The sequence below is a fragment of the Equus caballus genome, chromosome 18 (genome assembly GCF_041296265.1).
Source record: "Equus caballus isolate H_3958 breed thoroughbred chromosome 18, TB-T2T, whole genome shotgun sequence".
Taxonomy (NCBI): Eukaryota; Metazoa; Chordata; class Mammalia; order Perissodactyla; family Equidae; genus Equus; species Equus caballus.
Window position 1 is genome coordinate 64,367,647 of NC_091701.1, and position 13,334 is coordinate 64,380,980.

A 13,334-nucleotide genomic window follows, 5' to 3' on the forward strand; every position below is an offset into this window, starting at 1 on the left:
CTGTAACCTTGAAGTTTCACTTAACAACAACGGTGTGGTATAGCTAACACTTATGGAGGGCTTGTCACGTGCTAAGCTCTGTTGGAAGTGTTTTATAAGTATTAACTCGCTTAATCCTGGTAACAACCCACATGGGTGAGCTATGACAGATATGGGCTGAGACAGAAAGAAACGCAACTTGCCCAAGACCCCATAGAAAGAAATGGTGAGGCCGGGATTCTGGTTCAGGCACTCTGGCTCCTAAGTCTGTATGCATAACACAAAACTTCTCTCCAAATCCTTTAATATTACTGTTATTATTACTTTTTTTTTTTATTTTTAAAGATTTTATTTTTTCCTTTTTCTCCCCAAAGCCCCCCGGTACATAGTTGTGTATTCTTCGTTGTGGGTTCTTCTAGTTGTGGCATGTGGGACGCTGCCTCAGCGTGGTCTGACGAGCAGTGCCATGTCCGCGCCCAGGATTCGAACCAACGAAACACTGGGCCGCCTGCCGCGGAGCGCGCGAACTTAACCACTCGGCCACGGGGCCAGCCCCTGTTATTATTACTTTTTATCAAATCAGTTGATGCAAAAGTTAAAGGATCTAAAGACCTTGTGATCCTCAGTCTTTTCCATTGTCCTTGGTGAGGTTGAAAGCCTCCTTCTGGACTTTCTCTACTGGTAGAGATTACCGGAAAACTGGTTGTCTCACCACTCTTTTATCACCCTGAGTACATATTAGAAGCTAGCTGATACTGATCAGTAGACTTGTTATATGCATTTTTGAACAAAATGAAGTCTTAGTGATGTTGAAACAGATTACCTCTAAATTACTTGCATTTATTTTCCTGCAGACTCTCAAAAGCCCACACGGATCATCCCAGGGCCTTAGTCCGCTTTTACTGCGGTTAAGCTGATGACAACAGCATTGTGTATGTGTGCTCCTATAAAGGAGGACCTGGGAGCAACTGTGCCTCTGCTGGGCGTAGCTTACTGGGATCATGGTGTCTTCTTATTCTGAAGCCCAGGCAGAAAGAGTCACAACTTTTAATCCTTCATGTCCCAGAATTATTGGATTCTCTCTAGTCTTTTCATCCTTGCTTACTTTCGAAAATTCTTTTTTGAATTTGTCCTTATAATTTCTTTTTAAATTGAATACAAAACTGTCAACTCTCACGACCAACATTCTATCTCAAAATTTCTCTGCACGAGGCTCAAATTAATTAGAAATATTTTCTCCAAGTTTATTCCACCAAATATTTTGCTACTACATAACTTGGGTCACCATTTTTACTGCCTCCTGAAACAATTTCCTCACTGCTCACTGCCTGGCCTGGAAACCAGTGTCATATATTTTAGGTTTTTGTTATGGTAGCATTTTAGCCTCTAGGTACCAATGTCTGTCATAGTCAGCCATTGCTGCAGTAACAAACAAACCTGCTCTCTCAGTGGCTAACAATAGCAAACATCTCTTTGCTGCTTATATTTCGTGACTGTTGGGCTTGGCTTGGTTCAGTTCAACGTTTTTTTTTTTTATCATTCCAGAACCTAGGCTGAAGGAGTATCAACCCTCTAGGAAATGCTGTTCACATATTAGAGGGCCTTAGCAAGAGAGCAGGGCCGTATCATGCAACCTCATTGAAGGTGCTCACATTTCTTTGGGCAGAGCAAGTCAACTGATTAAACCCAAAGGGGAGGGAAGATATAACCTACCCACAGGGAAGCCTGTCATGGGAGGGAGCAAACAGAACAGGGTACACATATTTAATCTGCCTCATCCAGGATAGGACATAGTTGAAAATTTCATCTAAAATAATGTATTTTCTCTTTGTTTATATTGGACCATTTAGGTTCAGGTATAAATGGAGATTCAAAGAACATAACTGCCTACCACACAGTGTTTCTCACAGCCATATTAGGAGGAACAATAGTCATTGTCATTGGATTTTTTGCCGTACTTCTTTGTTATTGCAGGTACGAACAATGTTACTCAATGTGTTTAAACACAGAAAACTCAAACCTATAGTATCATGTCAGTAGGTTCTATGTATTACAAAGTTTATCCGTAGACATCAATTGTATGATCTTTAAAATGCGTAGATTAAAAATGGATATAGTCTAACAATAGCATTGCATATATAATGTACATGTTGTGGGATGATTTTTTAAAATGAACCTTCTAGATCACAAGTTTTAAACATTTCTTGCCTTCTCTTCTACTCTAGGGATAAATGTGGTACTCCGCAGAAAAGAGAAAGAAATATCACTAAACTTGAGGTCCTCAAAAGAGACCAGACAACTTCAACAACACACATAAATCACATCAGTTCAGTCAAAGTTGCATTAAAAGCCGAGGACAAGTCACAGTTGTTCAATGCCAAAAACTCCTCATACAGCCCTCAGAAAAAGGAACCGTCCAAGGCAGAAGCAGAAGAAAGGGTTTCCATGGTAAAAACTCGGGACAATTTTAAAATCTACAGTGAAGATGTTTCCTTTCTATCAGTCAATCAAAATAATTACTCAAGAAACCCACCACAGTCTTTGGAGCCCAATGTCGGGTCCAAACAACCTAAACATATTAACAACAATTTATCTTCATCTCTAGGTGATGCTCAAGAGGAAAAGAGGTATCTCACAGGTAATGAAGAGGTGTATGGGCGTTCCCACATTCCTGAACAACTTATGCATATCTACAGCCAGCCCATTGCCATTCTTCAAACGTCTGACCTTTTCTCCACCCCAGAGCAGTTGCATACTGCTAAGTCAGCTACTTTGCCAAGAAAAGGACAGTTAGTCTATGGCCAATTGATGGAACCAGTAAATAGAGAGAACTTTACACAGACATTGCCCAAAATGCCAATGCATTCTCATGCACAGCCTCCAGATGCCAGGGAAGAGAATATCCCCCTCGAAGGTCAACAGAGCTTACCATCCCAAACTTCAGATTGGAGCCGGTATTCGAACAGCTTACTGGAATCTGTCTCTGTTCCTGGAACACTAAACGAAGCTGTTGTGATGACTCCCTTTTCATCAGAGCTTCAAGGGATTTCAGAACAGACCCTCCTGGAGCTGTCCAAAGGAAAGCCCTCCCCACATCCCAGAGCCTGGTTTGTGTCTCTTGATGGAAAGCCAGTTGCACAAGTGAGGCATTCCTTTATAGACTTGAAAAAGGGCAAGAGAACCCAGAGCAATGACACGAGTCTGGACTCTGGGGTGGACATGAATGAGCATCACTCAAGTAGAAAACTTGAGAGGGAGAAAACTTTCATCAAAAGCATGCATCAGCCTAAGATCCTGTACTTAGAAGATTTAGACCTGAGCAGTAGTGAGAGTGGAACCACTGTCTGCTCCCCTGAGGACCCAGCTTTAAGGCACATCCTAGATGGAGGGAGCGGAGCTATCATGGAGCACCCTGGGGAAGAGTCTCCAGGAAGAAAAAGTACCGTTGAGGATTTTGAAGCCAATACATCCCCCACTAAGAAAAGGGGCAGACCACCACTAGCCAAAAGAGATAGCAAGACTAATATCTGGAAGAAGCGAGAGGAACGCCCACTGATTCCCATAAATTAACACCAAGGGTGGTTGTGTCTGCTGTCTCGTGCTGTTTATTCTTGCTTCTTGTTGTAAACTGCAGTGTGAACTGAAGAAGTTGAGACTGAGCAATCTCATGGTCCCTGGATGTGTCTCAAGCAGAGTAACTAGTAAAGTGTTAATTCAGTAATGAGAGAAGGATACCGAGCGATGCTTTTTCTGGCCTATTCGTTTATTTTTGGGTGATGAAGTATCCAAGAGTTAAAAATGTAAAATAGCTTCAAGATGTCGGTTCCCCGAAAATGTTGCTCACTCAGCCAATTTAGCCCTGACTCTCTTGAGAATAACAGCGAAATGTGTACTCCTAAAAGTTGCTTCCAAAAATCTTGCCTCTGCTTTGATGACTACCCCTGTGAAACATTTAGAAATGAAACTGTGTTCTTCAGGCATTATCTTCTTGTGAAATGTTACTGTTATGTTCTTTTTTGACTGTACTTGGAAATAACTTGATAAATGTTCTGGATTGATGTTATTGTAGAGTTTAAAGACCAAACATTTTCTTTTTGTAATCAACAGCATGTGTATTGTATCAACCCAAAAGGAAATCCCGTCCTCCTGGAAGACGGGCAAGAAGCAACTTGGTTGTTGGAGAGGAAAATACCAGCTCTTCGGTTGTTTTTGAATATAACTTCACAGAATAAATGATAAGGTGTTAGCTTGTTATTTATAAATCTGAGAAGTGAATGCTGTGATACTCAATGTTTATTTTAAATCCCCCGCCAAAAGTGAAGTGAGCTTAGCTGTCAAGAAAAACTTTTTACTGATCTAGAAAAAACCCCATATTTTTAGTTTAAAACTCACTGATACATGTAGCTAAAATTGGTTTTAAGATATTTCTTCTATTCAAAAAAAAAAAAAAAAAACGAATTCAGTCACTTAAACACTATTAAACTTGATTTTTAAAAAGTCAGTGAATTAAAAGTTTCTTATGAACACCAAAAAATTAAGTATGTGGAGCTAAAGGTAATAAACATTTCGATTTTTTCTGAAATGTCAATGAGCAGAAAAAGAAATGCTATTTCCCTGAGACTTAAGCATACCTTCAGGATATGAGAGCGACATCCACATGTGTTTTGTCTGTTGATGTTCATAAAAGATGTCTGAGAAAAACAGTTTCAAGTTCATGGGAGGAGTAAAAGTTTCACTTATCACTTATAGCCTTTGCAACATTTTGCAACCTTTTTTTGTCCAGTTTTGGAAGTAACATATCCATATTCTTTTTATCATAGCAAAGAATTCAGTGTGAATACATTCAACAACTGTTTTTAATTATAAATGTCTTCAACTCTGAATTATCATTCATGTGTCCTAAAAATAAAGCTCTTTGTTAATTAAAATCAGCTCATTCTATTTTTCTTAAAATTTCCATGAAGGCAAATGTCTGAAGCAGCTTCCCTTTTCCCTTGGGGAAACAAATGAAACGAAATTGCTTTATTTCTCATCCCTACTAATCTGCATGGGAGCAGCATAGAGACCCAAGGCACACAAACAAGTTGAAAGAACCAAAATTAGGCACATTAGCTTTAGTCAAATTACAGATGGATAGACAATGAAATACAACAGCTTTTTTCCCAAGATAGTGACTTCAGCCAGTTTTTTCCTGTAGCCACTTCTGAAGCATCTGACTTGTCAGATTACGCTCCTACCTGTCTGTATTAACCCAGAGAACGTAAAGAGCTAGGAAAAGCTTTGCTATATTTCACCCCAATCCGCGGAAGCGATCAGTGTTTTGAGTAATACCTAGGTTTACTTTTGGGGGGGGGGTAGTAGTAAGACCCCAAGGTAGAGGAGGCTTTTTCTTGGTCTGATATGGAAAGATGCATTCAAAGTGGCGTAAATGAAAATGACTTGGAAAAGCTTAAGGAGTTAGTGCTCTGCTGAAGTGCCTTTGATATAGACTTGCTTTATTAGAAGGATATGATGACATCTTTCTTAAATGTGCATTTTCTTTCTGTTAGCCAAATTCAACAGATGTGCGGTTTTTATTAATTAAAAAATATAGAACTAGTGTTTCACGTTGGAACAATGAATTTTGCATGCAAGTAACATTTCTCTCTTTCGTGTGTTTAATTCTTTCTTGAATCCAGTTTATATTGATATATTGTTCATGTTGGAATGAAGTTTGAAACTACATAGGAAAACGTTGCACTTCTTCAGTATTTTAAGTGTATATTTTTCCCACCTTTAAATAAAAATGTTTCATCTCTCAGCTTGGTAATGGAATACACATGTGGGTATAAGGATATACCATTCGAGTATGCCAGTTATCGTTCTTGTGTAAAGGAAATGAGAAGATGTATCCCCAAGGGCTTTTCTAGAAACACTGTTTTTGATTTCAGAATAGAACATTTTTTATACACTGCACATTCTGTTCTCAATTGGGAAGTATAGGCAGTTTATCTTTTCTAATAATCAAAAATGTGTAACTTCTCATTCCTGAGTAGTTCGCAAATTTCCTGTTAAAACGCTGAAGCCATCTACTTTTTCTTAACCCAAGTGATAATAAACCTACAATATTCACAACTTTCTTAAATTTTTAAATTGAAAACTAAGACAGTTTTTTGCAAATGTAAACCTAGAGAATTTTGGTCACAAATTGTTAACATTTGTGGATCCTTTGTATATACTTTGGATATATCTTAAAAGCAAAATTATCCCTCAATTAACTGATGGATTCGTTTACTAAAGCACAGCTATATGTATTTTTGAATACATATTATGATCTTGAGACTTTATAAAATCCATTTTTATGACATTTATGCGGTTGTATAGGGATGATTCCCTTTTGTAATACACAGTTTACCACGGAGGTCACAAATCTTGAGGAATAGAAGCACTTCTTTGCTTCGGCAATCATTTTCAGATCACTTCTCTGTGTTTGAATCCTCTGGTATCAGTACATATTAGAGTTTTAGGGATCTGTGGGTTGTAATGTCCCTCAAAACTTCCCAGAAAGGTGAAGCTCGAAGTTCCATATTCATTTCTAGGGAATGAGTTCGTCATTTCCGCATGGACTAGCATTGTGAGGAATTGGATCGTGTTAATTTCCATCTCAGACCTAGAGTTGACATTTTGCCCTCTTGTTTTCAAGTGTTTCTATCATTTGTATTCTTTCATCAGAGGAATCTCACATTTCAGTGTATTTATTGCCATTACTAATATATTTACTGCTGAAAACTGTAACAATCTGAAGATTTGTAAAATGTTAAACAGTTCATTAAAGCTAATAAAATCTAAAAATATACTTGATGCATTGTTTAATTTTGCGTAAACTACGAAACATTCTTCCCTAAGTTGTCATTTAATCTAATTTTCAATTATTATTACTTTTTTCCTTATTACATTCCCTATAGTAAAATAAATGTTATATATTTGAATACCTTTTATTTACATAATGAACTTGATTTCTCTTTGTATTTCATGTTCTCCAAAGTTCATATTTTTACTATTAAAGCTGAGTATAGACAAATTATTTTTCCATTTAATGAGAAGACTTAAGATAATCTAATAGAATGTAAAATAAGTTGTAATTCTAAAAATACCTAAGTGAGAAAAGAGTATAATATGCCCTCCTCCCTTAAAAGAAATGCCTTAGACTTTAAACCTAGACTAAATAACACCACGTCTGAGAAGCTATTTACACTTAGAGTGTCAGAGCTCCTTCGAGAGCCCTTCTGCTCAGATGACTGAACGATACTTAAGTTCAGGCGGTTTGTATTTTGGACTTTAAAATATCATTTGCAGTCGTTATCCTGGCTGCTACGTTTTTAGACATTCTGTCTAACATAGAAATTACTATAGTACTAGAAATACTTTTGGTCAATTCTAATGGGAATTGGGTTCTGAATCCATTCACAAATACACAGCGGAGATTATGACCCCCAACACTGGCACTGAGATAGACACTTCCGTTTGGATCCCTGTCAAGTGCAAGCCAGGCGGTGGCGCCTTTCTGGGCCTGGTCTCCCTCTAGGAGGGTCTGGAGTCGTAACAGGAATGATGCAGCCCCTGGGAGGAGTCATGCAGGACCCAGACTCACATGGAACTGGTTGTAATAGAAAACAGATTTCAGAAATCACAATCAGAAACAGCTGCCAAGCAGATGACGTTCATGAGCCATCATCACAATGTCATCTCAGAAGGGAAATTAATATGGGAAGGCTGATATGTAAGAACTATAGGAAAGGTGGTTGGATTGAGTTAGGAGCTATTTTAACGAGTATATCATTCACCTACTGACTCACCTACCAGTACTTGATAATTGTCACAACTAGTCAGGGACCCTTCCCTTGAGCCACGTGCTGTTTGTGCAGTAGTAGTTAAACTGTACCCCAGGATTGCTTTATCTAGGCTTCATAAAGTCACCTTTTGGCCTTCTTTTTATGGGTAGATTTCTTTATCATGATATTCATTGAAACAGCTTAATGTAAGCTCTCTCTAAATCAATTGTGGGGTGAACTTCTTTTGAGAAATCTGCTCTGTTGTCCTAGATTTGGATTTTACTCCATCAAAATAAATGCTTTTTCCTTGACCTGTTTTCTGTCTTATCTTTTCCCTTTATTTTGACCCTCTGTTTATTTTGGGCCGTGGACTTCCGTCCATTAAGTTTTTTTTTTCTTTATAAAAACATCTTCAGAATTTGACTAGAGAATTGTCTAGAAATAAATCACGATTTGTAACGTTAAATGCCAAAAAGTTAATAAACTCAATTACAAATGATGGAACAACATTTTCATTAAAAATATATGGCAAATTTCTTAGGGAAAAAAATTCATAACTGTTTTCTTTCCAAAATAGCTAAGCTTAAAGATCACATTTAAAAATTACCTGTAGTGTTTGTTGAAACATTGCCTTAACACTTTACTCCACTTTGTAGCTATAGTAAAGGAATATTTTCCTATTTCTGTTGGGAAAATTCAATGTTGAGAAATATATGGTGGTTTTTTTTCTTCCTTTGGTTACCAAACCTTTCCTGGTTAAACCCTATGTTTCCTGGTTTTCACACCTTATACTTGCTGTGGTTGTAAATAATACTCTACACTCCTGTAGGGATTGCCCGATTTCTCACATGATTTAATTCTTTTTTTCCTTCTGTTCTTCAGGTTACCAGAAGTTTCATAATTCATATGTTGACTGGTTGTAATCCCTGGAGACCTTATTAAAACAAGGTCTACTAGCTGCAGACAGTCTGATTCAAAACAAATCAGATAATTGCATTCCCAGGAGTCTGGCCTTATTATACTTGGACAGCTTAGTTACAAACCTTTCCTAAAGACTACATTGAAAAGCATAATTGTGGTTAATATGCAATGTGGAGGAAATATCTCAAAATAATTTTTATTTTATATATTCCCATACTTCAGAAAATATATTTTTTTGTTTTACTAGAAAGTACTTTTTAGAATTTATTCAGGTTAAATTTTTCTCTAATATCTAGCATTCTGTACTTCTATTTTTTCTTTTTGCTGAGGAAGATTCACCCTGAGCTAACATCTGTTGCCAACCTTCTTTTTTGTATGTGAGCCATTGCCACAGCATGGCCACTGACAGGCAAATGGTGTAGGTCTGTGTCTGGGAACCAAACGTTGGCTGCTGAAGTGGAGTGCCCTGAACTTAACCACTAGGCCACTGGGGCTGACCCTGTACTTCTATTTTGAAATCTTGATTTCTAATTTACGTAACTTCTAAAAGATTTGTGCCCATTAAATACAGAAATGTTTAATTATTAACAAGTACTTTTACAGATATTTTATTCTGTTAAAAAGAACACAACTGACCAAAATGGAGTCACTTGCCCACAAGACAGCAAATCAAGACTTAATTGTAGTTTCATCCTCTCCCAGGAGTGGAGTGTTAAACCAATCAGCCTGGAATTTCCTGATCAACACTGGTGAAGTCATCTGCCTGATAAGACCCCTGCTGTTAAAGGCCCCTAAGGGAAGGTGACCTTGCCTGAAACAATCCTTGTTTCTTTTTCTAATGACTTCCTTGTCCTGCCTCACTTCTGCCTATTAAAGCCTTTCATTTTGTACAGCTCCTTGGAGCTCCCTTTCATTTACTAGATGGGATGCTGCCCAATTCATGAATTGTTGAATAAAGTCAATTAGATCTTCAGATTTACTCAGTTGAATTTTGCATTTTAAAAATTCTCATTAATTTTTTCATTTAATGTTTATTAGCAATTATTGAGGTAACTGGGTGCCTGGGGGCAGGCTTGAGAGAAGAGCTGTCCTTTTCATTTGGATAGTCTGAGTTATAAGGGTCAGTGGAACATCCAGGAGAGTTCCCATGCATCTTTAAAGCAATCTTGGGCTGTTAGGGTACCATCAGGTGTTGGAGCTGATGCAGGGATTAGAGATTTGGGGAATTCCAGATGGTTGTCTGGAGCAACAGGTCAAGGTGAGATGGCCCAGAAAAGTTACATAGGATGAGAAAAGATTTCCATCCGTCGAGGTGATTAAATTATCTGTGTAATAAGAAACTTAGAAATATAAGTAAAATATCAATTCCATTTAATAATTTTGAATTTTAAAAATAAAGTGATGTTTGTACTGAAGTTGAAAGAAAAAAGACAATGACTTCAGTGTCTTCTTTAAATTTCATAAATATGACTTTCACTTTATATCTCAAGTTGGATATAAATTCAATTTTTGTAAGTAGAATCTTATTTAAAAATAAGTGGAAAATAATTATTTTCATATTAATTTCTTCCCTGATTATTACATTTTTATTCTATATTGCAATTTCACAACATAGATTTTCAAATAATATTTGACAAACGGGAGCAAAAGTCAGGAGACCTGGGTTCAAGTCTTGGCACTTCACATTCCTAGTAAACTTCAGTTTCGCCGAGTCACATGGGTCTGCCAGTGCTCAGAACAGTAATGCCTCCCTTACGTGGCCGATGTAAGACTTTTAAGGTGGTACAGAGGAAAAGCACAGGCTAGGCAAATAGTGGTTATTACTCTAGGAGAATACCTTTGATGAACTTAATTAAATTATCAGGGATCACTTTTGTGATTCAACCCTTGTTAACCAATCAGATTATCTCCAATTACAAGCTGATTATCATCACTGCAAACTAACACCTACAGGTATCTCTGATAGTCAGTTATCAAGGTATAACCTCCAGATGCCAGAGTTCTCTTTACAGCCACTATTGTGTTTTTTCATTAGGACCATTGAGTATTGGGGAAGGAAGAGAACCACTGAAATTACTTAGAGGATGTAGCAGGATTGGGGTAGTACTGCTCAGCTGCTCTCATGCATAGTTTGCCTCCCATAGATCATATTGTGTCATTTAACTCAGTAATACCTGCTCAGTGGTCTAGAATGATGTAGCAACAACCATTGAAGAGGCATGAAGAGGAGGTTTTTATATGGGCCTGTTATCCACTGACTCATGAATCAAAGGAACCTGGATTATTTTTACCCCCCCACCCCAGCAGTTTTTTTTCTAAATTTTTATTAATATAAAGTATGTTGTACAATTTCAAAGTATTTAATTATACAATTTCCTTCAGAAAAAAACTGTTTCTAGAAAACCTTTAGTTTTTCTTGATCACTGATGTTTTAATTGTGTTCTAAAACATGTATGAGAATAGACTGAAATGTTGAGTAAGGGGACAAGAGAGTCCCTGGTAAAGTTTGGGGGTGTCTGCAATAAGGGGACACAGACATCTCTTTCCATGATTGGATTGCTGCCCTGTCCCAGTGCAAGTGGGGGAAAAAGCACTGGGGGAGATGGCACTGTGATGCCACCAGGAGAGGTGGGAGTAAGAATTCTTTCTTTAGTAGAGAGGCCTAGCATGTAAGGGCTGAAGGAAGCTTCAGAGATCCCCATATTTTACTTATGAGAGAATGTGATTAGAGAGCTTCAGTTGCTCACCCCAGGACACAAAGCCAAGGAGAAGCCAAAATCTGACAGGAATCAAATTTCTTACTTCCAGTTCACTCAATTCTTTCTTTCTCTCAATAATTTGAACTTTTCCTCTCTTGATCTTTTAATCCAGAGATCATTATGTTATCCCATTTTAAAGAAGTCTTTGGTTGATTACAGTTAGAGAATCTATTTTCTAGAGTCCATAACAGTAAAACATTGTTTTAAACAAGAGAGAGGAGCTAACATATTTATAGATTTGTATTTGTAGATAATATCTTCATCCTTATCAACGTATTCCATTTCCTCAGCCTGTAGTGTTCTGTCAGTCCTCTTCAAACTTGCTAGCTTTATCACCTAAAGAGTTTCTTTTGAGATTGGCACTTGAGCTAACATCAGTTGGCAATCTTTTTTTCTTCTTCTTCTTCTCCCCAATGGCCCCTGTACACAGTTGTATATTCTAATTGTAGGTCCTTCTCGTTCTGCTATGTGGAATGGTGCCTCAGCATGGCTGATGAGCAGCACTAGGTCTGTGCCCAGGATCTAAACAGGCAAAACCCTGGGCTGCCAAACTGGAGTGTGAACTTAACCACTTGGCCATGGGGCCAGCCTCCAGAGGCTTTTTTGGTAGATATTCTTGGGTCCTATTTCCAGAAATTTGGATTGGGTGGGTCCACAAACAATGTAGTTATCAGAAGATACAAATGATTTTGATGATAAGCAAGTTTTGTAAACCTCATACCTTTCTAATGTGGTCCTTAGATCAGCAACATCAGCATCACCTGTGAGATTGTTACAGCTGCAGACTTTTCAGAGCTGCTCCCGACATGTTTAATTAGTATTCACATTTTAACAAGCTCTCCCAAGTGATTTGTAAACACAATACAGTCTGAGAGGCAGGACTCTAACACTCATCTTTGCTAAGTAAAATCTTAGGATTTGAACTACACACTATGGGAACCTCATGAAGCATCCGGAAAAAGTGCTGCCTTTCTATGTGCACTGCCTGGTGCATTCTTCGCTTGCCCCATATAAAAACTGTTCTTTCCACGACTGTTCCCCACACTGCAACAGTTCTAGACTCACTGTTTTCTCTTTTTTTTCCAGTTCCTTGAAACTTCCAAGACGTTTCCAGCATGTCTTGGCCTGGGGATGATGCATTTGGCCTTCCCTCTTTGGAATGCTCCTTCCTATTTCTGATTACTGTTACTCAGTCCTCTGCTGAATTTCTGAGACTTTCTCTCACCCCATCTAAGTTAGTTTCTAACCCCCAATTCCCAGGCACTTCCTATCATGTCATCCAGCCCTTATTTTTTCTATTCATTCTCATTATCTGAAATTACGTAGGTTGCCTACGTATATGCCTTCCCCAGTAGATACTAAGCTTCTTGAGGATGAAGACCCTCTCTGTCCCTTGGAACAGAGATTCAATAGTATAGTGAGTGGCTAGTTGTTTTTCTGAACTGTTGGATTGGATTTAATTTAAATTGTTTCTGTAGTTATTCATTTACTTCTTGAAACTAACATTTTCCTGAATTCCCAAAGTTTTCAAAGTGTACATATCTGTGTACACACACACACACACACACACACATACAGAGTCTCTTGGGTTCTAAGTGTCAGAAGCATAGAACTTTGGTGTGATATATTGAATGGAAATTATTTTAGAAAAAAATATTTATTCTGATTTGAGGTACTTTTCCAAGAGAAAAAGAGGACACGTCTTCAATGAAATAATATTTGTAGAAGAGGAACTCTTTAAATTTCTGAGAATTTATAATAGGGTTCTAACCACAACAAAGATTTTATAAAATTAAAAGAAATAAAATAACCCCCAATAACCCATTTTTTAATTAAAATAATCATTGGAAAGATCTCCTTGTAT

At 37.7% G+C, this 13,334-nt stretch overlaps 2 protein-coding genes across 2 annotated transcripts in view; one reads left to right on the top strand and one right to left on the bottom strand.

Moving 5' to 3' along the window:
* Positions 1 to 6,810, top strand: part of FAM171B (family with sequence similarity 171 member B) — a 63,912-nt gene extending 57,102 nt beyond the window's left edge. Inside the window, exons 7-8 of the mRNA XM_001501647.6 lie at positions 1,830 to 1,953; positions 2,205 to 6,810. Of these exons, the coding sequence (XP_001501697.1) occupies positions 1,830 to 1,953; positions 2,205 to 3,549 (1,469 nt within the window). The 3' untranslated portion in view covers positions 3,550 to 6,810. The remainder of the gene's footprint in view (positions 1 to 1,829; positions 1,954 to 2,204) is intronic.
* The window catches only part of ZSWIM2 (zinc finger SWIM-type containing 2), a 59,662-nt gene that overhangs the window by 1,542 nt on the left and 44,786 nt on the right, over positions 1 to 13,334 (bottom strand). The window lies entirely within an intron of this gene.